The sequence below is a fragment of the Rhinichthys klamathensis genome, unplaced genomic scaffold, assembly GCF_029890125.1.
Source record: "Rhinichthys klamathensis goyatoka isolate OS25496 unplaced genomic scaffold, OSU_Roscu_1.1 h1tg000223l_1, whole genome shotgun sequence".
Classification (NCBI taxonomy): domain Eukaryota; kingdom Metazoa; phylum Chordata; class Actinopteri; order Cypriniformes; family Leuciscidae; genus Rhinichthys; species Rhinichthys klamathensis.
Genome location: NW_026606747.1, coordinates 4,928,480 through 4,954,119, shown reverse-complemented (window position 1 = coordinate 4,954,119; position 25,640 = coordinate 4,928,480). Strand labels below are relative to the sequence as shown.

The window sequence follows — 25,640 nt, the reverse complement described above, 5'->3', positions numbered from 1 at the left end:
AACGTGTCGTTCATCTTTTAAGTTGTTGCGCTTGTGATAACCATGGTGATAACGCGTCGTAGGTCACATGATAACGTCAACATGGCGGATGATGTCCGGATCGCATTCATACTCAACGAGATTTGGCTATAAAGTCGTCGTCGTCGGCAGCCGTCCGTCTCGGGAGACGATGGTGTAGCTCGGTGTGTCTATCTGCACCGCCGGGAATGGCTGTGCAGACCAATGGTTCTTCCTTTGACTTGCCTGGTGCGAGTGTTTAGTGGCCCACTTTTCGTGAGATGCCTCTCTAATCCCCACGCACCCAGTGGGGCAGGTGAGCCATGGCGGCACCTTACTGGCTGGGGGCTGCCCAGCTTGAGGCGGGCGGTAGCTGTCCAATGAGGCGCGATGACCTCTCCCACCGTCGAAGGGGACCCCTGGCGCTCGCTTCCTTCGCCAATCGGATGAGCTTATAACCGGTAACTGCCCCCTCCCGTGTTGAGTCGACATCTTGCGATGGCGCTGGAGTGTCCTCTCCAGTGGAGCTACAGAGCCTGGGCAGGGTTATATGGAGGGCCAGCTGTTGCCCATGCAGCAGGCCCCCCCTCTCCGCGAAGCTGAAGAATCCAAGGGAAAGACAGAGTCGATACAGCTTGGCTCCAGCTGCGCCGCAGGAGTTGCCGGTGAAGACGATACTATGTCAGGCCGCCTTAGGGACTCCAGCTCCGGATTTTCTAGCAGGGTTTACTCCCTTAGCCTTTCCCCTGAAGGGGTATGCCGCAAGGCAGCGGAGGTTTGGAATCTGAGCTACCATCCAAGGTTGACGAGCCCCATCTGCCCGAAGCGACTGGTTTTGAGGCGCCAGAGGACCGCCTTTGCCCCTTCTCCTGTTAGTGGGAACGGTTTCGCCGGACTTAGTAGCTAAGCCACACAGGAAGGCCAGGAGCTGGACTGGGTTGTCAGAGGCTGTTTGAGACGCACACCATTGAGGGCATTTTATAGGAAGTGGGAGCTTATCCCCACTACCACCCCCGGTTTAACAACCTTCGAAAAACCTGGCTATAAAGTACCTACTCTTTTAGCGCTCGTTAAGTAAGTACTCATTGAAATTAAGTACCTACTCATTGAGTATGCGATTCCGAACGCAGCCTGAGTGTTCGCTGAGTTACAGTTCATTTTCGGACGCGTTTCAGAATAGACTTCACTGACAGAGAGAACACAGAACTCGCATCATGTTTATTTTTCTTTATTTGGCGAAAAGCACAACACTTTGTTGTTATTGTGAATATCCACAAAAAATAGACACTTAACAGGATCTAATGCTGTACAACACTTATATGTAAGATCAAAATCAACAGAGTATTTTGAGTCTCTTTTGCACTGATAAGAAAATGATGACATGTTCTCTAGGCGCCCCTTTTATACTTCTGAGTCGCACCAGTAGTGACGTCATAAGCTGTCGCCGGTCAATAACGATTGGTGTGATTGAATAAGCTTTCAGGCACCAGTTCACGTGGAGGCGTTCCCCATAGCGTCATCAACGTAGTGCGAGTTTCCTTTCTAAAAGGGAACCCTTTTGCTGTTCTGCCCTGCTGCAAACGAGATGTATAACCAGACAGCAGCTTCTGGCAGCGTTTCTGAGGAATCTGAGCCCATTCCTCATGAGCAATGGCCTCCAGTTCAGTAAGATTCTTGGGTTTGCGTCCTTCAACCACCTTCTTCAAATCCCACCAGAGATTTTCTATGGGGTTCAAGTCAGGTGACTGTGATGCCACTGTACACTCTTCCATGACTTCTTCTGCAACCAAGCCTTGGTGGAATTTGAGGTATGCTTGGGATCACTGTCCTGTTGAAAGGTCCAAGCTTCAGCTTCCTCACTGACGGCATGACGTTTTCTCCTAGGATTTCCTGATACTTCAATGAATCCATCTTGCCTTCCACACGCAGTAGGTTTCCAATGCCAGAGGATGCAAACGTGACACTTAACAAACCTAGCCAGTTCAGATATTTCATGTGTTCTAGCTCAAGCACACCTGGTGCAACTAATGAATCCCTTGATTAGTGAGACAACACCTGTTTTGCGGGATTATATTCAGGGGGTTGAATAATTTTGAGACTGCAGAAGTCGTTAAAAGTTGTATTTTCAGTTGAATTTGGGGAAACAATATAAAAGTGAATTTGCATTATAGATCCCCTTTAAATCAGTGTAAAGGAAGTATAACTACTACCCTAATGTATAAATACTTTACAATTATCACATTACAGTAATGAGATTTTTAGGGTAAAATGTTTTTAATTGACAGGACATCAATGTGACGATGCAAAAAACAATCCTAAACATTATTTAATATATATACACGCATGACTGCAGTGGGCTGCTACTCACCAGCTTTCTTGATTCTCTTTCGCTCTTTGACCTGGTAGGGTTTGTGGTCATGTGACAGTGGGACGGCATTACCGTCTTTATCGCACAGCACTGCCCTGGAATCGCCAACATTAGCTACAGTCAAGTCCTTCTCAGACAGCAGATCCACCAGACACGTGGTACCTGACCGAGACACAAACTGGACGTGAGTGAGGCTCTAGGCTGAACTTACCTGTTTATAAGACTGAAAAACCTAACGAAGGGGAACTCTGAGCCAGTTATCAATGGAAGCCCAGGCTGGTTTCATGCATGTCTGGAATTATTCTCAGTGCTGGTCAGCATGTATTTCATGGTGTTGCCAGAAGTGGATTCCCCGATCCTCTAAAGTGGAGTGACATCATCTGGGATGTCTACTATAAAAGCACCAATGGCATTAATGGTGTCTCTCTCTCTCTCTGTTAGTCTGGTCTTGTTCGCCTCATGCGAGATCCTTTACCGCCTCTCTCCTCTTTACTGAAGCGATCCAGCTCTTGGCCTGATTTACAGTTGAACTTTGTATTTGCGTTAGCCTTCTACCTCTATTGTAATTATAATAAACAACTTTTCAGAGTTTTAATGTCAGTAGTACATTAAACTACTATATATAATGTCCTAAACTCAAATAAGATCTGAGAAACAACAACTAATTTGTCCAGTAATGGAACAAGTGAAGTATTTATGAGAGAGTCATTGAATCATTCATTTAACCAATGTAAAAAAAAAAGAAATTGTTCAAATTATTATTATTTTTTAACAGACTGCAGCAATTAACATTTTGGCTGAACCTTTAGTAAATCACATGATATTTTGTTTAGTAGTCTATTCAGAATTGAGATTCCATAAGAAAATATATATATACGTATATATATATATATATATATATATATATATATCTTTAACTGAATTTTAATCTCAATTTATCCAGAATCATGCAGCTCTACTGAATACTGTCAGGTACCTTTTTCCAAAGCAGCACAGAGTATGACATGACAGTGCACAATGACCTCATCACATGTCATGTTTGATTCTCAGGTCGTGGACTTGCACTTAGTATATCGTGATTCTGAGCCATCCAGCTCTCACCTGCTTCATCATAGGAGGCCGACAGTTTCTCCAGCATCTCTTTGTCCATGTTGAGTATCTGCTGCCTGAGGACGGACTGAGGAGTACGAGCACTGTTTTCTTTCTGAAGCTGCTGGCGCAACATGACGGGAAGATGAGACTTGGCGTACTCTGCAGCTGCCTGAGAGACAAACACAGATAACATTTCTCATTCTTGAGCAATACTTCAGGGGATTCACATCAATTTATGAACACACTGTGGTCATTTTGTGTTCATCATACAGTGCATCTGGGAAGTATTCACAGCTCTTCACTTTTCCACATTTTGTTATGTTACAGCCTTATTCCAAAATGGATTAAATTATTTTCCTCAAAATTCTACAAACAATACCCCATAATGACAACGTGAAAGAAGTTTGTTTGAAATCTTGTGTACATGTGACAAAAATATCACATGTACATAAGTGACACTCAAAATTGAGCTAAGATGCATCCTGTTTCCACTGATCATCCTTGAGATGTTTTTACAACTTGATAAGAGTTCACCTGTGGTAAATTCAGTTGATTGGACATGATTTGGAAAGGCACACATTTGACTGTATAAGGTCCCACATTTAACAGTGCATGTCAGAGCACAAAGCAAGCCATGAATTCCAAGGAATTGTCTTTAGACCTCCGAGATAAGATTGCTGAGGCACAGAGCTGGGGAAGGGTACAAAAATATTTCTCCAGCATTGAAGCTCCCAATGAGCACAGTGGCCTACATCAAATTGGAAAAAGTTTGGAACCACCAGGACTCTTCCTAGAGCTGGCCACCCGGCCAAACTGAGCAACCGGGGGAGAAGAGCCTTAGTCAGGGAGGTGACCAAGAACCCGATGGTCACTCAGACAGAGTTCCAGCGTTTCTCTGTGGAGAGCGGAGAACCTTCCAGAAGAACAACCATCTCTGCAGCACTCTACCAATCAGGCCTGTATGGTCGAGTGGCCAGCTGGAAGCCACTCCTCAGTAAAAGGCACATGACAGCCCGCCTAGAGTTGAATGACTCAGACCATGAGAAACAAAGATTTAACTCTTTGGCCTGAATGGCCAGCGTCATGTCTGGAGGAAACCAGGCACTGCTCATCACCTGGCCAATAGCATGATGCTGTGGGGATGTTTTTCAGCGACAGGAACTGGGAGACTATTCAGGATCGAGGGAAAGATGAATGCAGAAATGTACAGAGACACATTTTTTACAGAAGTACTGGGATAAAAGTTTATAGCTCGGATATAAACACTGATGTCTATGGAAACTTGACCCTTCAAATAAATGTTGTATCAATTACATCCTTACACCAGTAGGTTAAAAGGACAAGTGACTGTTAAAAATGTATTTGTCATTGAATCATTCAAGAGATTCATTCAAAAACACTGATTCATTCAGTAATGAAACAAGTGAAGCATTAATTAGTGAGTCATTGAATCATTCATTCAAACCATTTAAAAAATATATATTAATTAGTTATTTTTAAATAGACTGCAGCAATTAACCTCTAGTAAATTACAGTGGGGGAAATAATTATTCGCCCAAGTACAAAGAAATGAAGGGTCTATAATTTTTATTGTAGGTTTATTTTAACGAATAGAGACAAGAATATCAACCAAAAAACACATTATATAAAAGTTGTAAATTGATTAGCATTTGATCGAGTGAAAAAAGTCGTAACACTTTATTTTGAAGTAACTTTGCAACTACATGTCAACTAACTCTCATTAGAGTATTAGTAGACTGTCTGCTTAATATCTGCTAACTCTTTATTGTGATGCTCCTCCAACAGACATTCTACAGACTATAAGTAACTTTGCAACTACATGTCAACTTATTCTATCCCTAACCCTACCAGTCTACTAATACTCTACTAACACTTTAGTGAGAGTTAGTAGAGATGTGGGTGCAACATTACTTATGGTCAACTGAATGTGTTAAAGGGACCATCCAAATAAAAAAAGTATTTGATCCTCAACCAACCAGCAAGAATTCTGCCTCCCACAGATTGGTTATGTGCCCATGTGGAACACAGATTATTCCTGTCACTTTAAGAAAGTACTCCTAATGTCAGTGGACACCTGTCCACAGAATCTGTGTCTTCCATTCCAACCTCTCCAACATCACAGGCAATTCCAAAGAGCTGTCAAACGTCAGGGACAAGATTGTAGACCTGCACAAGGCTGGAATGGGCTACAAGACCATCTGCAAGAAGCTTGGTGAGAAGGAGACTTTTATTGGTGTGATTATTCGGAAATGGAAGAAATACAAAATGAAAAATCAACAGCCCTCGGTCTGTAGCTCCATGCAAGATCCCGTCTCATGAGGTAAGGATGTTCATGAGAAAGGTGAGGGATCAGCCCAGAACTACACAGGAGGAGCTTGTTAATGACCTCAAGGCAATGGGATCACAGTCACCAAGCAAACCATTGGTAACACACTACATCGCAGTGGATTGAAGTCCTGCAGCGCCCGCAAGGTCCCCCTGCACATGTACAAGCCCGTCTGAAGTTTTCCAATGAACATCTAATGATTCAGAGAAGGCTTGGGAGAAAGTGCTGTGGTCAGATGAGACCAAAATCGAGCTCTTTGGCATCGACTCAACTCGTCGTGTTTGGAGGAAGAGAAATGCTGACTATGACCCTAAGAACACCATCCCTACAGTCAAGCACGGAGGTGGAAACATCATGCTCTGGGGCTGTTTCTTTGCTAAGGGTACAGGATGACTTCACTGTATTGAGGGGCCGATGGACGGGGCATGTACCGTCAAATCTTGGACAAGAACATACTTCCCTCAGCCAAAACACTGAAGATGGGTCGTGGATGGGTCTTCAAGCATGACAATGACCCAGAACATACCGCCCAGGCAACAAAGGAGTGGCTCAAGAAAAAGCACATTAACCCTCTGGGGACCAAGGTGTTTTTGGGGTCCTTGAGATGTTTTGACATGCTCTGACATTTGTGCTTTTTTCAGTTGCTTATAAACATATTAATGGCACAGGTGAAATTACACTCTATTTAGCACAAACAGGTCTACCATAATGTGTGAGCAACATGTATGTACATGTTTGTATTTTTGAGGGAATATTGTTTATGCATGGTTATTGAAAAAACTAAAAAATTTAGTTTTTGAAATAAGGACACAAAAAACATACTAAATATGTGTCCACAAGACTTTTGACTAATGTACGTTGTCGCCTAGAGTTTTTGCTTCAAAATGATCTGAAAATCATCCTTCCTAATCATTCACATAAAACAATAGATTGTTTTAAATTGTGAAAAACATTTTTTTGTTTGCCAAGGCAATATGCGGATGGGCGGAACGGCCCAACCCCTATCATGAATAATTAAGTGGTTCTCAGACAGTGACCCTGCATAATAATGAGCCTTTCATTCAGGGGTGTCACACAAGAAAGAATGCAAGGACAATATATATATATATATATATATATATATATTGTCATTGCATTCTTTCTTGTATATATATAGCCTACATATATATATATACACACACACACACACACACATATATATATATATATATATATACACTCACCGGCCACTTTATTAGGTACCCCATGCTAGTAACGGGTTGGACCCCCTTTTGCCTTCATAACTGCCTCAATTCTTCGTGGCATAGATTCAACAAGGTGCTGGAAGCATTCCTCAGGGAGTTTGGTCCATATTGACATGATGGCATCACACAGTTGCCGCAGATTTGTCGGCTGCACATCCATGATGCGAATCTCCCGTTCCACCACATCCGAAAGATGCTCTATTGGGTTGAGATCTGGTGACTGTGGAGGCCATTTTAGTACAGTGAACTCATTGTCATGTTCAAGAAACCAATTTGAAATGATTAGAGCTTTGTGACATGGTGGAAGTAGCCATCAGAGGATGGGTACATGGTGGCCATAAAGGGATGGACATGGTCAGAAACAATGCTCAGGTAGGCCGTGGCATTTAAACAATGCCCAATTGGCACTAAGGGGCCTAAAGTGTGCCAGGAAAACATCCCCCACACCATTACACCACCACCACCAGCCTGCACAGTGGTAACAAGGCATGATGGTTCCATGTTCTCATTCTGTTTACGCCAAATTCTGACTCTAACATCTGAATGTCTCAACAGAAATCGAGACTCATCAGACCAGGCAACATTTTTCCAGTCTTCAACTGTTCAATTTTGGTGAGCTCTTGCAAATTGTAGCCTCTTTTTCCTATTTGTAGTGGAGATGATTGGTACCCGGTGGAGTCTTCTGCTGTTGTAGCCCATCCGCCTCAAGGTTGTGCGTGTTGTGGCTTCACAAATGCTTTGCTGCATACCTCGGTTGTAACGAGTGGTTATTTCAGTCACTGTTGCCCTTCTATCAGCTCGAACCAGTCTGGCCATTCTCCTCTGACCTCTGGCATCAACAAGGCATTTCCGCCCACAGAACTGCCGCTCACTGGATGTTTTTTCTTTTTCGGACCATTCTCTGTAAACCCTAGAGATGGTTGTGCGTGAAAATCCCAGTAGATTAGCAGTTTCTGAAATACTCAGACCAGCCCTTCTGGCACCAACAATCATGCCACGTTCAAAGTCACTCAAATCACCTTTCTTCCCCATACTGATGCTCGGTTTGAACTGCAGGAGATTGTCTTGACCATGTCTACATGCCTAAATGCACGTAGTTGCCGCCATGTGATTGGCTGCTTAGAAATTAAGTGTTAACGAGCAGTTGGACAGGTGTACCTAATAAAGTGGCCGGTGAGTGTATATATATATATACAAACAATCAAAATATAAATGAAAGCCAAAAGCACATTTTTAGTCATACCTGGAAACAAATCCTGGTCAAATGCTATATGGGCCATTCTACAGAATTGGTTCAAAGTTACAGTTGGAAACATCTTGAAAAGAAAATAGTCTTTTCCCATAAATGTCTTATAAAGTATTATTTTTTAAAGTAGACCAATACAATAAAAATAAACCAGTCGCATTTCAAAGTCGCTCGCGAAATGACCGCCAGGTGGCGCAAAGGGACATTTATCAAAACGTAAGTGGGGCTAATGTCAATTAACAGTAAGGATGAAATTCTACAAGTTATGGTAATTTACAAATAAGAACACAACAAACATTTATTTTTAAACAAATATTTTTAAATATGCAACATGCACGTTTAAACAACAAACAATACAATCTGAACCAGCGCTTCTGCTCCTGTATTGAGACATGCAGCGCGTTTCAGTTACGATCCTGGTTCCAGTGGCCTTAATACATTCACGGCTTTTTAAAATGTCACAAAGCGTTTTGAGATGGTTTTGAATGAAATATTGAAGTTTATAATTAGGGTATTTTGGCACACCACGCCGAGTGGCTATGCATTATTCTAAAATCTGGCTTTATTCTGGCATGTTGAATTAGAGTTTGACAAACGCGGCGGCGCGTTCATTTGGATATATTTTTCTCATAACAGCTAAAAGAACTTACTGCGTAATTGTTGGTCATACAGATAAGATATCATCTTTTAAAACTGTAAAAGGTCTACTTTTATTCATGTAGGCTAAAGTAGGCCTACACTCACAGGCTAACGACAAAACGTTTTCTCGCTCATGTGAGAAACAAACGTTTGGGCATTTCTCAGTGAGGAAATTAATAGCCGAGCGGTAGAACTGACGGTTCGATCATCAAGATGACACGGGTTCGAATCTCAAACAAACATTGTGTACTGTAAATTTTATATTTATTAATGCAGAGAGATTTGTCTAGCTCTAAAACTCTGTTACACCATACAGTTTTTTGCTTATATTTATAAAATAAAATTACCATGCATTTCCATTTTACACTAGGAACAATAGTATCCAACAGAACGACTTTGCATCTGTACCAATCGGGTACCAATCGTAATTTCAAAAGCAGTTCTGTAAAAAAAGTAATTTTATATATATAGCCTATATATATATATTTTTTTTTTTTATTAGGCCTATTATTATTTTTTTTTTGATTCCCTACAACCTAGAGTTTTTAAAAACATGGTTTTAAGTAAAGTGTGATTTGCCAGGGGGGACGGGGATTTCCTTCTGGTCTAAACATCCCTGCTTTTGCTGAATTATTTTAATCCCCACACCCTCCCTCCACAGTAATCAATGCTATAGGCTACTTCACCAATAGACCATATCATATATAAAATAGAGATATGCAACAAGCACGTTTAAACGACAAACAATAAAATCAAAACCAGCGTTTCAGTTGTTCATTAGTTCCAGTGGCCTTAATGCATGCACGGCTTTTCAAAATTTCACAAAGCGTTTTGAGATTATTTTGAATGAAATATTGAAGTTTATAATTAAGTTTTTTGGCAGACCATGCCGAGTGGCCCTGTGCATTTTTCTAAAGTCGGGTTTTATTCGAACTTTTGCTAACGACAAAAGTTTATCTGTCGTCTCTGTCTCCGGGAACTGCGCATCACAAAAATGAACCGAAAGCCACTTCAGCTCAGTCACTATAAGAAATCGGCTATGTCTAAAGCCTTTAAATGTCTAAATATTCAGGCTAATAAATGTTATCTGATTATGTAATCCATAATGAAAACGAGAGGTACAGAGGATCTACTCAAACATGTAGCCTATGTAAGCGCTTCCCAATGAGAAAATGACAAGAGTGAAAATCTTGCTCTAATTAGCAGGCTAAATCGCCCTGAATTAAAATGTAAAAACAGATCAAATAATGTATTTGTCGAAATGTTGCGATATTGTTTCATTTAAGTTCATAATTATTCTATACATGTTATTTAATTTAGCAGCATTACCACAAAGCACCGTGGTTCGATATTTATTTGAATAATAAAGAAAAAAAAAACTTAATTCACAAATTGCATGCCTGGTTGTAAGGATCCAAAGATCCCTGTAGAATTTAATATTGAGTTGAACATTTTGTTCATGACAACAAATTAACATGCGTTTTTTCATATTATATTTAGTTTTGCTTGGAAAAAGCTGGCCCAAACCAGTTTTATTTCATCAATTACTGAAATAATGAAATATTTAGTAATAAACTTTTATGACAGAAATATCACTAGGCTACATGTAACTTAAATCATTTAATTCCTTCATTATCAACACTGTCTAGAATAGCGATTTAAGTGTAAATTGCGACTTCTCTTTGTGTTAAATCAGCCTCAGACTCCGATAGCCGGTGGGGGGTTGGAGGGACAGTTCAGTGCTGTATCCAGCGCGCAGGACAATAGGCCTAGGTGTTAATGTTCCTCTTTCATATGGAGAGCGAGGGAGACTAAATAAACTTGTTAAAAAGAGATTCAGCGCGAGAGAGGCAAAGAAAAACGCATGTTTTAATTTAATTATGTTGCTTTGGACAATTTTCGTTTTGTAGGCCTACTGTTTTAATTGTTTAATATAGCTGTCATTTCTTTGGCAATACAAATTTAAAATGTCGCAAGAATAAGATTAGCCTAGTGTTTCTTATTTTGCATCGCAAAAGAAATAAACTCTAAACCCGATGCAACCCTGTTTTAAATTAAAAAAAAACTGTCCCGACACTTTATTTAAACCTTGAAATGTTCGAACTTGGTTTCAAACTTAAGTAATTTTAGTGTTCTTTTACATTACACAATAATTTAGCAGACTAAAGACGTGCTTCTTCATTTTCATTTTCTGATGCAATCGGCTGACAATCTTCCTTCATCAGTTTTTGTCCTTTGTGCAGCGCTGCGGTTCCAGGAATGTAGCAAATTTATGTTGTAATAATAATTAAACAAAACTCTTGACTTTAAATAAGTAAACAGTTATAAACAGTTAGCTATTTAAGCATCAAGAAGGTAAAATATAAACATGAATGCTACATTGAGATTCGATCTCGGGTCGATTGAAGCTCTTCGAAGCTCGTGTTGTTGCGTTAACCACTGAGCTATCGTCTGTAGCCTACGTCTGTAAATTTTTTTATTCCAATGTTTTATTTTTTCATTATTTATTAAATTTCATTTCAGTAGCCTAATTTCAGTATTGTGATTATGAATTATTTTAACTACGTTTCACTTGTTGAATTCATCTGCTACCAGCTTTCAATCGCTCTGAATGAGCCGCGGTGCGGCGGCAGATTACGCATTAGAGAGAATAAACAAACACTTTTCAGAGTCTATGATTGTAGCGCCTCTTGGCGGTAAAAGGCAGAAAATACACCCCACATTTTACCGCCGCGGTGGAACGGCTGATGTGGGCATTGTCATGGCTTGCCTCGACATTTGCGTTTGAATAGCGCGCGTCCTCCATGGGCGTGTCAGATTAACGCGTAATGAAGTGTAATGAGCTGGGGGAAAAAATACTGACAGCACTCTCTTTTCTTACAGATTACATAAACTGAGAATATTTGTTTTTTTTATATAAATTACTTCATTGAAAAGAAGAGAATTCAAGCTTCATAAAGAAAAATCTCTCGTGCCTATATGACAAGTATTTGCAGAGTTAGAGTTAATTTTTCGGACGTGTTTCAGAATGGACTGCACTGACAGAGAGAAGGCAAAACTCGCATCATGTTTATTTTTCTTTATTTGACAAAAAGCACAAAACTTTGTTTTTATTGTGAGTATACAGAAAAATAATAGACAATTAACAGGATCGATTGATGTATAACACTTATATGTACGACCAAAATCAACAGAGTATTTTAAGTCTATTTTTCTGCTATGTGAAAAAAAACGAGCAAAACGCGCCCGCGCGTTTCTGGTCCCCAGAGGGTTAAGGTCTTGGAGTGGCCTAGCCAGTCTCCAGATCTTAATCCTATAGAAAATCTGTGGAGGGAGCTGAAACTTCGAGTTGCCAAGTGACAGCCAAGAAACCTTAAGGATTTAGAGAGAATCTGTAAAGAGGAGTGGACCAAAATCCCTGTGAGATGTGTGCAAACCTGGTGACCAACTACAAGAAACATCTTACCTCTGTGCTTGCCAACAAGGGTGTCTCCACCAAGTTCTAAGGCATGTTTTGCTTGGGGATCAAATACTTATTTCATTCACTGAAATGCAAATCAATTCATAGCCTTTATATAAGATGTTTATTCTGGATTTTTTTGGTTGATATTCTGTCTCTAAGCATTAAAATAAACCTACCATAAAAATTATATTCCCTTAATTTCTTTGTAAGTGAGCGAACTTATAAAATTAGCAGGGGATCAAAAAATTATTTCCCCGATTGTACGTTATTTATCTTAAACTGGAATAATAACTAATCTTTTTAGTTTTAGTTGTTCCTGAGTGAAAACATTATTTTAAAAATCTGTAATAACCAATACATTTTTTATGAAAGACAGACAGCTCTAACAGCTGATAATGATATTAATATTTATAACATTACCAATCTTTTATTTCAATCTACAGTCCAATAATAGTTAAATTGAAGAAAAAAAGCGGCACCCATTTCTAAATATTGCTTGATCTAAAAAATTCTGTTTTTTGAGGATGACGTCACGCTCACATTTTTATAGGTGAAAGGCCAGTTGGATGAAAACAGGCTAAAGAAAGCAATTTTGCTAACTTTTTCACATTTTCACTTCGTTGATAACAGATCGGAGTATGGAAACTTGACTGTTGATTCTAATGACTGTATCAATGCTGCTCACTGAGGCTTGTAATGGATTTATCTCTCTTATTTTTGAACACGTCACTGCTGCATGTCACTGGTTGCCAGCCTGTTAAAATGATAGAACCAACAAAACTATTCATTAACTGCTTTTTAATTCTGCGCTGCTCTTTTTCATCCATGACCTTCAGCCTGAATGAGATTAAGGGATGCTCTGATCCTACCAAACACTGATTATCCGGGGAAGGTTGATGTGTTTGTGGATGATTTGTCCATTTAGGACTGAGTGACCCAGCGGGTGAATAACTCCAGCCGGACGATCACAGAGCCGACCTGATTCAAACAAACCCTCAATAATAAAACAAGATAAAAATCTTGTTTGCAATGTGACTACAATTACTTCATTATATCTCATATTTCACACCTATGAGTATACTTACGAACACATTCCATCTACTACTATCCATCCACGCATTCTTTCTCTTTAACCAGAATCATGACCTAAAGCCAAAACTGCATCGTTTGCAACATCAAAACAGCAAACACTCTCTCAGCCCCTCAGACAGAGAAATGACCAGGAACTGAGCGCAAAGAAGTACAAACTAGAGAACAGGGAATAGATGAGAGGGCCATGGGAAAAAAATCACTTAAGGTTTATCATTTATATAGTTTGCATGTATTGCTTTTATATTGTATATAATAAGCTTGTTCCATTGTGCAGTGATTTAAACATTACACTTACCTTTTCTATTCGTTTGGACAGTTGCCTGCACCTTTTAAAGTTTGATTTCTCTGTTTGCATTATGCACTAATAAAGATATACTTTACCTCAAGGAGAAAATTTTAATTTGCAACATCGTATGTATTGTATGTATTACAACACTAATGTTATTAACTGCTCCGAGACACGAAGGTTGAGGATCCAAATGCAGTTTATTAAAGTAAATCAAAATCGTAATCAGAATCAAGGCAAAGGTCATACACCGGCAGGCAATCCAAACAAACAGACAAATCCAGAGGGTGAGGCAGGACCGGGAAAACCAGGACACAGGCAGAGATCAAGAACCAGGAACAAAGACAACATAGGAAACGCTCAGAAATGCAGTGGAACAACGTACAAGACTTCGCAGGGAAAGATGAGGTGAACCAGGCTTATATGGGGTGAACTAAACAGTGAATTATGGGAAATGTAGTTGTGAGTGAATAATGATAGGATGATGTGGAGTGCCCTCAGGTGGCTCTCAAGGGCACTCCAGCTGATGACCGTTACAACTAACTTGTTTACTAATAGTTTCAAGAGGAATTGAGTTTAATGAAAGCATAAATATGAGGGGTATAAAATTGCTCACCCTGACCCTGAAGAGTGCAACAGGTCAATGCAACTTATACACCTTCGTCAACATTATAAACAGAGATTCTGTGAACATTGTAATCTTTTTTAACCTAACAGAAGCATACATTAGTGAAGGATTCATGAGGTTGATGATGACTGAAGTCTGAACTATTCCCTTAAATGTTTCCCAACCCATCTGAAGAATTTCAAAGCACTTCAACTCCCTTCACATGTTATTGATCTTGATCAAAGGATGTCCATCCTCTCTGAACTGAAAATATTCTGCCCATATGATTGTATTTATCAGCACATGAGATCCATCTAAGACGCGCTGGAGTAATTCCTGCTGCCGCTTTCCTTTCACTAGCTATGTTTACATGCACAACTTTTGTGTTAATCTGACTGAATTCAGTGTTTACATGAACGCTGAACATGTGGTTGATGTGCGCGTTTATATGTCACAAGCTTCAAAACGGAATATATTGTTTGACATGCGCACACTGCACGAATATACAGAGTTTCCCACTGTTTGCGCATAATAACCATTCTCCTACATTGGTTCTTTATTTGTTTTAAACTGCAGACTTAATATTTATCCATTTCTGGTCATAATTTGGAGACAATGAGCATGTGAACTGTTGTGCCGCTACTTATATTTATCACGCAGTAAAAATGCCCAAAACCGTCGTCTGTGGATGAGAGTCTGAAACAAGGACTGGTGGGACGTTGTCCTGCTCCACTTCACAGACACTGAAGAGTGAAAGGAGAATTTATTTATATGACACTTTATTCAACAGGAACAAGAGCTCGTTCCGCGTGTCAAACATCATTGCGCTATTTCTACGTCATTGCACATGCGCAGTCCTTTTAGTTTCTGTTTTCAGTCTGATCAAGTGTTTACATGTTCTCTTGATCGGATTAGAAATGGAATAAACCACCCCTTTCAATTGGATCGAAATCTCATTGGGATCGAGCTCAATTGGATCGATTAAGTTGTTCACATGAAGGCTTTTCAGTCCGATTGAGCCGTCAATCTGATTACTAACGGATTATTTTGGTTGCATGTAAACGTGGCCACTGTCTGACAGTCCGACTGAAAACTGACAGAATTTTTTGTAAATCTCAGCTGTAATCAGAAGCACTCTCACACACTCTCACGCGCACACACTCTCACACACTCTCTCACACACACTCTCTCACACACACTCTCTACTCTCACGCGCACACACTCTCACGCACACACACTCTCACGCACACACACTCTCACGCACACACACACACACACACACTTACAGGCAAGATCTTCCTGTACTGGAAAAAGCTTAATAATCTCCTCTGATCTGAGTTAGCACAACCCTTAGCTTGCACATGCACGTTTAATTTAAATTAGCTTTAAAGTTAATTATTTTTCATTTCAAGTTTAATTTTACAGTCTGTTGGAAAAAAGTTTGCATAGATGGATGAAATCCAGCTGTGCATCACCTTTCCATCAGACGGCAGCGTCCAAACATGTGTTCAGCAGAAACAGACCTTCATCTTCAGGGAAACACAGATGTGTGGAGGGAAAATAAGACAGAACAACAGTGCATGTCTTAGTTTGAGGCACTCGTTTACTCTGGACTTCTCAGTGTTGTATACTACACATACTAAAGCATGTGTGTGTGTTTGGGCTAGCAAAAGGTGCTCGCCTGTAAACTTGACATACTTACATCCTAAAAACTTTAACTTAGAGCAACCACTCTTATACATCGCTGGCTTTATGCGATCCCTGCAGGGGTTCGACAGTGAATTTCATCTGACTCACTCAAAGCACCCATGGGTTATCCATAATAAAATGTGTTCTATTCTTTATTTAACTCACAATCACAGATACATATGTGAAGCATGCCTCAAACCCAAAAGCATTCACAGGACCTTAAAAACACATTACAGAGCTGGAACAGTCTACAAAAGCACTTCTCAAGACCTGGAGTTCATGAATCCACAGTATTTACAGATTTAGGAGATTCTGGAGTTTCTCCGTGGGAGCATCATACAGAGATCACTATAGGAGCACAACACACAATCATGAAACAGATGAGGAAGAACACAAGAATACAGAAGACTGTGATGGTCTTTGTTCATGCATCAACTATCATGAAAACACTGAACCAGAATGGCGTTCACGAACGGACAACAGGCAGAAAAAAAAACACTGCAGACAAAAATATATTGATATACATCAGGCATATCAACTGTTTTCCCTGAAAGCAGAAACACAGATATTCTCAAATGCAATAACAGTACAGGTATCAACAAGCACCAAAAATACGAGTATTGGTATCACACTTGCTCTGGAAGAAAGTGGTATAGGGAAACCTCCCCAATAGCATTGGTATACTGTGCAACAGCATTTGAAAAATACTCTGGCAACGGCTTAATACTGTCACACCAATATACCATGCAACACTTTCACATACACACACATTTGCCCACACATCAATCAAAGGCTCACACACAAACACACATACACACAGTTCACAAAAATGCTCACACATGCTCAAACACTCACAAGAGATGTGTAACGGTTCTATGTGAACAAACGAGCCATGCCAAAATATAATATCACCTCTCTTTTTCCTTTGTGCAAGTTATCCTTCTCTCAGCTGGATCATTTTTAATGCTCTCCTGTGTTGTGCTTCTCAATCCCACTCTATATTAAGTGTCTTTAACTACCATGTACTAACATTTAAATTAATCATTTGATTCAATGCACAACATGCTTTACATCGTACTTGTATTTTTTAAAAATACCTCCATTTCTGTAATTACATCTATAATGACAGTGTTGCCATTCCCTTTAAATCACTCCTCCCACCAAACCTTTAAATGGTAAATGGACTGCATTTATATAGCGCTTTCACAGACCCAATGGCCACCAAAGCGCTTTACATTTTTGCCTCACATTCACCCATTCATACACCGACGGCGGTATCAGCCATACAAGGCGCCATCCAGCTCGTCGGGAGCAGCTGGGGTTAGGTTTTAATCAGGACATTTTAATCATCCACAATCAAAAATCTTAATAATCGCACACCCCTAGTTCATCAGCTCATCTGCACCTTCAGTAACACCACATACACTCACATAAAACGTCTTCGGTTTCTATCGTAACCTCGGTTCCCTGAGAGGTGAGAACGAAACATTGTGTCAACTATGACGCTGTGGAAACTTTTGTTGAAATCTTATAGGCTAACACCAGCTTGGAACAGCTGGCCAACTGTCACGAAGTATGCAAAAACTGTCAGGCTCGCAGGCAGTATAACAAGGCAGTATAAAATGCATGGGTGCGACTATTGCGACAATCACAACTGAATGCTAGCACAGCTGATCGAACAGCAAACACGGCGGCAAATGCAATGTCTCGTTCCCGTCTCTCAGGGAACCGAAGTTACGATAATAACCGGAGAAGTTCCCTTTCAAGAGTGGTAACTTCAACATTGCGTCAGCTATGAAGCTGCGGGAACTGTATTAAATCCCGCCGTGAGACAAGTGAAGAAAACGGGGCCAAGCTACACCAGCCACGGAAGAGACAGACAGTCAGCCAATAGCCGAGCCGCAAGGAGTGCTCGCATCAGATAGGTGTACCTAGACCAATGAAACATCAGCTCCAACCCCATCAAACTTTGCATATTCAACACAATGCAAGAGAAGGCTGCACTGAAACCAGGGCAGACACAACACAATAAGCTCTCAATGCATGAAAGTATTTCACAGTGTCAACAGTGGTAGCATTGACAACTGTGTTAACACTAGCATCAGGTCCCAACGTAAGTGAGGAACAAAGTATACACAGAGCCAACAGCAAAGTGGTAACAACTGTGAGAATTGTTCTAGTGTTTGACAATACATGAGTGAGGAAATTAACTCACCGAACACTTGAGACGCCACAGACATGCCCAGGTTAGAGATGCTGAAACACACAACACACACCTCAGAAACTCACACACTGCTACATTCAGCGTTTAAAATCTGGAGAAGGTGGTCAGAGAAGACCAAACAGCAGCAAAACATATATCCTGAATAGACATACCTCTAGACCAGGCCCACAAAGAGGCAACAGCCCTAGTCGAATGAGCTCATATGTTACAGGGACAATCCTTCCCCTTGCACGCGTAAGCCAGCGCGACAGCGTCCACAATCCAGTGAGAAAGTCTCTGTTTTGAGACAGAGAAAGCACACGAAAAGCTGGTCCGATTGAAGGAAGGAGGCCGAGCGATTCACATACATCCGTAAAGCCCTGACAGGGCAAACAGCGCTCTGAGCGTCATGCGAGGCAGACGGCTCAGCAGATAAAGCGGGCAGAGAAACGACCTGTGCTTTGAACGGTGGAGAGAGTGACTTAGGCACATAACCCTGTCTCGGCCGGAGAGTAACACTGAAGTCATCGGGTCTGAAACAGATATCACCGTCAATGAGAACGCGCGTGAGTCCCCAATGCGCTTAGCTGAAGCAAGGGCAAGGAGCAGAGGGGAGAGCTCCTTAACAGCAATCAAAGCTAAGGGCTCGAAAGGCGGTAGAGAGAGAGCCCTCAAAACTAAAGCTAGATCCCACGGCGGCACTGACGGCATTTATCTCCTCGCTCCCCTGAGAAATCTGACCACCAGAGCACCATTTAGCAATCATTTCAATTCAGTATCACGTCAGCTTGACGCTGGGGGAACAGAATCAATCCCGTCGTGCGAGAGGTGAGGATCAGGCCGAAGATACCGGGCTAAGGCTACACCAAACACAGAGTAGAACAACAGCCAAGCTTCGTTCCTCTAGGAGTGCTCACAGCTGATAGGCAGGGCCAGACCAATGAGCTGCTCAGCTCAAGTACACCAGAGTTTGCAAATCAGTTAGAATCTTAGGCTGTATTGAATAATACAGGACAGCATAACAGCAGTAATCTCATATCAGTATGTACATAAGCACAGCGTCATAGCCCTCCACGTGTCTAGAAAATGACACAGCGGCCGCATTAATTCTATGGCCGTTGTCGCCAGTGGCGATGTGTGTAGACTGGAGCCATGCCCCAGGGAGGCTAAACGAGCGGTGTCGTGCACAGCGGGGGGAATATTGGCACTCTCGTGCCCTCGGGAGACCAATATGGGTATGGACTGCGACTCCGCGCTGCTCTGGGGCAAGACGAGTGACAAAATGTTGAGTGTATGAGGAGGAAAAAGCTCTTTTTGTGAAGGGATATGTGTTTTTATTGTGGAACTCACACAAACATTACAATTGCCGCCTGCAGGAACAGAGGGGACATGATGCAGAACACGGCGCTTGGGGCCAGGGCCTACAGCTTCTCCTCAGTCCTTGACGCTTCTTTCCAGGTCCCATCCACTGCCTGCGGCGAAAATACGGCTTGGGGCGGGGGACGTGGCGGGCTGTCTGGCCGGTCTCTGGGCAGGGCGAGGTGCCGACAAAGAGCGAGACCTCGACGAGGGCTGGGAACGAGCGACGGGTCATCACATAACTCATAGCCTTTGCGTGCTTCTGTGCTTCAAAGAAATGCTCCGTGACTGACTCCACGGCGTCACCAAAGAGGCCGGAGGGTGTGATTGGAGCATTAAGGAGCGCCTTGCGGTCTGCGTCCTTCAGGTCAGCTAGTGTTAACCACAGGTGCCTGTTAAGGACGAACATGAAGCCCATGGAGCGGCTAATGGCCTGTGTAGAGTTCTTAGTAGCCATGAGTGCGAAGTCCGTTCCCGCAGGCAGGTCTTTTGCGACGTCCAGGGACTGCAGAAGCTTTGCCTGAAACACCTGCAGTATAGCCATGGAATGCATAGTGGATTCCGCTTCACTTTCACACGTCCGCGAAAAGGACCGGTGAACATGGTGACGGCAGAGGACGACGGCCCCAGGCGGATTTCCCTCTGAATATCTCTTGCGTATTCCTCTCGGATTTCATAAAAAACTCTAAATTTGTGTTCTGAAGATGAACGAATGTCTTATAGGTTTGGAACGACATGAGGGTAAGTAATTGATGACTGAATTTTTATTTTAGGGTGAACAGACTTTTAATTTGCCAATAAACACAGAATATTCAGCAACAAAGCTGTCGTTGAATCCATTCAAATCAAATTTGGCAAAAGTGATGGTACGAAATTATAATATCATAAGACGCTACTGAATGAGACATTTGCATGTATCAAGCTGCTTCAAAGGCTATGATATTTTGTTGAACACTCATGTCCAAAAAAAACATATTGTGCAAGTTTGTAGTTGTGGTTGTAGTTAACACTTACAAAAAACAAAATGTCACTAGAAAGAAGGAGAAATATGCATCCATGCACACACACGCACAGACACACACACACACAGAGAGAGATGCATGCACAGACAGACAGGCACACATACACAGAGAGAGAGAGAGAGAGAGAGAGAGAGAGAGAGAGAGAGAGAGAGAGAGAGAGAGAGAGAGAGAGAGAGAGAGAGAGAGACCTTTAACACACCTTTATTTATACTTACACTATATAGACAATCCTCATAAACATCTATTTTCTCAGATGTACATTGTTAAATACACATATATATCCACTCAAGACTCATATATTCTCATAAACGTAGCAAAAAAAAAGAATAAAAATTACTCTTTTTTTTTTTTTTTTTTTTACTCATAAATTTAACACCAACTCATTTTCATAATCCACAGAGCACAAAACATCATTCAAAGCCCAAATTTCAATGAATCTGTCCATATTATTCATTAGTTTAAAATATGCAAACTCTGCCTTGATTCTAGTTGCTATAAGTGCTTTGAAAACCACCTCAGGACCTACTTCCCCCTCTCCTTTCAGTTTCCTTTTTCTTGTTAACCATATTGCCATCTTTGCTCCTCCAACCACAAAATTAATTAACGAGATTTTTTTCCTGTCTGATGCAACATATTTCGGTCCAAAAATAAAAAATTCATTATTAAAAACTAGCCCCAAATCTCTGACCCACCCATCTAATATCTGAAACAATCCTCTTAACCTTAAACAATTTAAAAACAAATGATCTACTGACTCTTCAGTGCCACAAAAAGGACATTCTTTCCCTACAGTGGGGTCAATGTGTGCCACGTGCCTGTTTGTAGCTACAGCCCAGTGAACAAGCCTCCATTGGAGATCCGCAGTGCGTTTCTCAATAGGAGGCTTGTATAGGGACCTCCAGCATCCTCTAGGGGAAGAGTCTGGCCCCAACACATCTGACCACTTTGTCTCTTTACAGTCTTTGAGCACGTTATAATGGGACACCTTCACGCAAATATTGTACAGTGCCTTTTTTGAGACAGTCTCAAAACCCTCCAGCACAGGAGTCCTGAAATGCAGAAGAGAACCTTCCTCTGGCTCTTCATCCACCGCTGCTGAAACTCCCACTTGGGGAAAAACACTCTCTCCGTTCTGTTCAGGATCCTCTTTTTCCTCTGAGCTTTGTCTGAAGACAGAAGGCAATGCGGAAACAATTCCATCCATTATTCTCTTTATTATCCTTATGGACTTGATACCTGTCTTGCTGCACATCTCCTCTGGACTCTTCCAGTTTTCACCAGTCTTTAGGTCAGCAATTCTTGTACACCCCGCTCTTGCCATCACGTTCTGAATGCTCCTGGGCTCCAGTGCCGGTGCTGGTATCAGCGGGTTGTTAAACAGAGGTTCATTCTCTTTCCAGAGTCCAATATTCGAAAGAACCCTCTTGACCTTAAAAGTTGAAGTCCATGCTCTCAAAACTGCCTTGTAGAAAGGGGAAACATTCCTTAAGTCCATATTGGCCAGTTTGATCAAAAACAATTGCACATCATACTTGAAAATATTAGTTGTCCTCAACACAGCACGCGCTGTATCAGCCCAGCACGGTTCAGCATACAGCAATCTTTGTGCTGCTTGCAGTCGAAATGTCTTTACTCTGTTCTTAATGTCCATCAGGCCTTGTCCTCCCTCTTGAACAGGTAGGAAAAGTACAGCAGATTTTTTCCAGTGCTGTCCATCCCAGAAAAAGTCAATTAGCTTTCTTTGCAGCTCCTCAACAACACTTTCCGGGGGATCCAAAACATTCATTTTGTGCCATAGTGCAGATGCAGCCAGATTGTTCGTGACCAAAACCCTGCCCCTGTACGATAGCTGGGGTAGCACCCACGCCCATCGAGACAACCGGTCACACATCTTCTCCACCATACCCTCCCAGTTCTTCTGCCTATACTGATCTGTTCCTAAAAACACTCCCAACATCTTCAAACCAGCTCTACCCCATTTAACTCCCCCTGGAAGCAGAGGAGGGTTCCTTCCCTGCCAGTCTCCTAATAAATATCCTTCACTCTTCTCCCAATTTACTTTAGCTGACGAAGCTTTTTCGTAAATATTTAAAGCATTTGTTAAAATCATTACATCTTTATCACTTCTTATAAAAACAGTAATGTCATCAGCATAGGCCGAAAGAGTGATTGGCCTGTTTTCACAACCTTTCACTAGAAAACCTTGCAATTTCTCCCTAAGTTTATATAGCAAGGGTTCAATTGCTAGAGAGTACAACTGTCCTGACAAAGGACAGCCTTGTCTTATACCTCTATGAACCAATACGGGATAACTCAGCCCACCTCCAACCTTTAACAATGCAGAAGCTCCAGTGTATAACAGTTTGATCCAAGAGATAAAATTCTCACCAAAACCAAAAGCTTTAAGAGTTTCAAATAAATAAAAATGATCCACTTTATCAAAAGCTTTCTCTTGATCAATTGACAGAAAACCCACATCCTCATTACCAGCATTTGCTAAACTCATTATATCACGTACAAGAAAAAGATTGTCCATTATTGTTCTCTCTGGCACACAATACGTTTGAAAAGCATTAATAACATACTCTAAACAATGTTTCAATCTATTTGCAAGACACTTAGCAAGAATTTTATAATCAGTGCACAGCAAGGCTACTGGTCTCCAGTTCTTTAACAGTCCAAGGTCACCTTTTTTTGGTAATAAAGACAGAACTGCTCTTCTACAACTAGTTGGCATTTCATTTTTCCTATGAGAAAGTCTAAAAACATCAAGTATATCATCTTTTAAAATAGTCCAGAATTGCTTATAGAATTCAGAAGGAAGTCCATCAATGCCAGGGGACCGGCCATTAGAAAGTTTCTTTACCGCCTCTGATATTTCATCCAATTGAATATCAGCATCAAGCCATTGTCTCTGATCATCTGTGAGCTTTGGCAAGTCTCTTAGTAGGTCTTCCATGCAATTAATGTCACAGTCTCTTGCTTTGAATAAGTCAGTATAGAAGTTCTTTGCATGATTTCTCATTTCTTTTGGATTAGTTGTTAAAGTCCCATCTGGTAGCTTCAAATGTAACATGAGTTTTCTTTCTCCCTCTTTCCGCTCCAGGTTGAAAAAATATGAGCTCGGAGCATCCATTTCTCGTAATGAGGAGAAACGGGCTCTTATTAAAGCCCCTTTTGCTCTCTCATTGAACAAAGAAGCCAAAACAGTCTTTTTTTCTCTTAATTGTTCCACTTCTTCTGAATTTTCTTCAATAATTCCTTTTTCGATTTCAATTATCTCTTTCTCAAGTATTTTAATAGTGTTCTTTACAAGTCTATTTGAGTGGGCTGTATAGTTCTGGCAAAAAATTCTTATTTGTGCTTTTCCAATCTCCCACCATTGCACTAAATCTTCATAGTCATTTTTTTGTTCTTGCCATTTAGACCAAAATAACCCAAACTTTTCACAAAATATAGAGTCATGTAGCAGCTTCAAATTAAAATGCCAATAATAACTACAACGCTGTGACTTTTTTAAACTCATTTCAATCATACACAAATGATGATCAGTAAAACCATTTGGAAAAATATTAGCTTTTAAAACTCTATTAGAATTATTTTTACTTACATAAAACCTATCCAACCTCGCAGCACTAATATGATCATGAGAGGCTTTAACCCATGTGTATTGTTTCACTGTTGGATGTTTCTCCCTCCATACATCAGATAATTCGTGTTTCCTTATGATACTGCTTAATGAATTAGCAGACTGAGGATATGGTTCTTCACCATTTCGGTCTAATGTAAAATCTAAAGTACAATTCCAGTCACCCCCAAGAACCATACATGCATTATCAATTTTTTTAAATTCACTGGATAATTTTGTAAAAAATTCTACCCTTTCCGCTCCATTATTTGGTGAGTAAACATTCATAAAAAGAAATGGAAACCCCATTAGCTCCACCTGTACAATCAAAATTCTGCCCTTATCTATCTCATAAGAAGATACATTAGTCATATTGAGATTCTTTGAAAACAGAATTGCAACACCTCCACTTAGATTAGAGCCATGACTTAGAAAGATCTTACCCTCCCACCACATTTTCCATTCTACTTCATTACCTAGATCGCTATGGGTTTCTTGCAAAAAAATTATATCCATATGTTTGTTTTGAATCAATTCAAACAAAGCGGCTCTTTTTCTATAATCCCTTCCTCCATTGATATTAATTGTCCCTATTTTTATGCTCTCCATAAAAAGAGAAAAAAGAGAAAGACAAACAATCAGAAGAGAACAAAAAGAGAAAACCACCCGTTGTGACTTAACCATTACGTATTTTGCTTTTTAACCCATTCTTTCTCTTTCCGTAATTTTGTCACAATTTTCTTCAGTCTAAATCTTTTCCTTCGACTCAGTTCTTCAAATCCCACACTCTTCTGTATTTTAACTGCTGATCTCACGAATCTTTCAACATCAGGGAAAAAACTCTTGACATCAAAAGTCTTTCCAAAAGTTTCATCCAAGAAGTCATTAATTTCATTCACTGTGTATAACTGATCATCACCACTCTGAGAAGTAAAGTCAGACATTTCTGAAAGACTGTCTTCATCACCCATCTCCTCCATTTCATCATCCATATCAACAACCTCACCAGCACCTTCATGATCATTCCTGTGTCCAGATTCATCTTCACATTGAGAAGCAATCACCTCAGTCACCTCAACTCTCTCAGCACGATTTTTTCCAATTGTTTCTTCACAACTTACATCCTGATTATTCTGTGTATCATTCCTTTCTGATTCATCTCCCTTCTTTTCCGTTTCATCTAAATTCCTTCCTACACTGTCCTTCTCACCATCATTCTCTTTTGACCCACTCGGCCCAGCAATTCCACTTGACCCACTCGGTCCTGCTACTTCATTGTCTAACTCGTTTTCAGTGTTCGTTTTATTAGGGCACGCATTTTTTTTGTGTCCAATTTCACCGCATTCAAAACATTTTAA

At 40.8% G+C, this 25,640-nt stretch overlaps 1 protein-coding gene across 3 annotated transcripts in view; it reads right to left on the bottom strand.

The window, feature by feature from the left end:
- The window catches only part of ppm1lb (protein phosphatase, Mg2+/Mn2+ dependent, 1Lb), a 41,189-nt gene that overhangs the window by 13,932 nt on the left and 1,617 nt on the right, over positions 1 to 25,640 (bottom strand). For 2 of the 3 annotated variants that reach the window (XM_056264700.1, XM_056264701.1), the window contains 2 exons: positions 3,467 to 3,626; positions 2,366 to 2,527 (listed from right to left, as the gene is read on the bottom strand). In XM_056264700.1, the coding sequence (XP_056120675.1) occupies positions 2,366 to 2,527; positions 3,467 to 3,626 (322 nt within the window). The remainder of the gene's footprint in view (positions 1 to 2,365; positions 2,528 to 3,466; positions 3,627 to 25,640) is intronic. The other variant, XM_056264702.1, reaches the window with a different exon arrangement.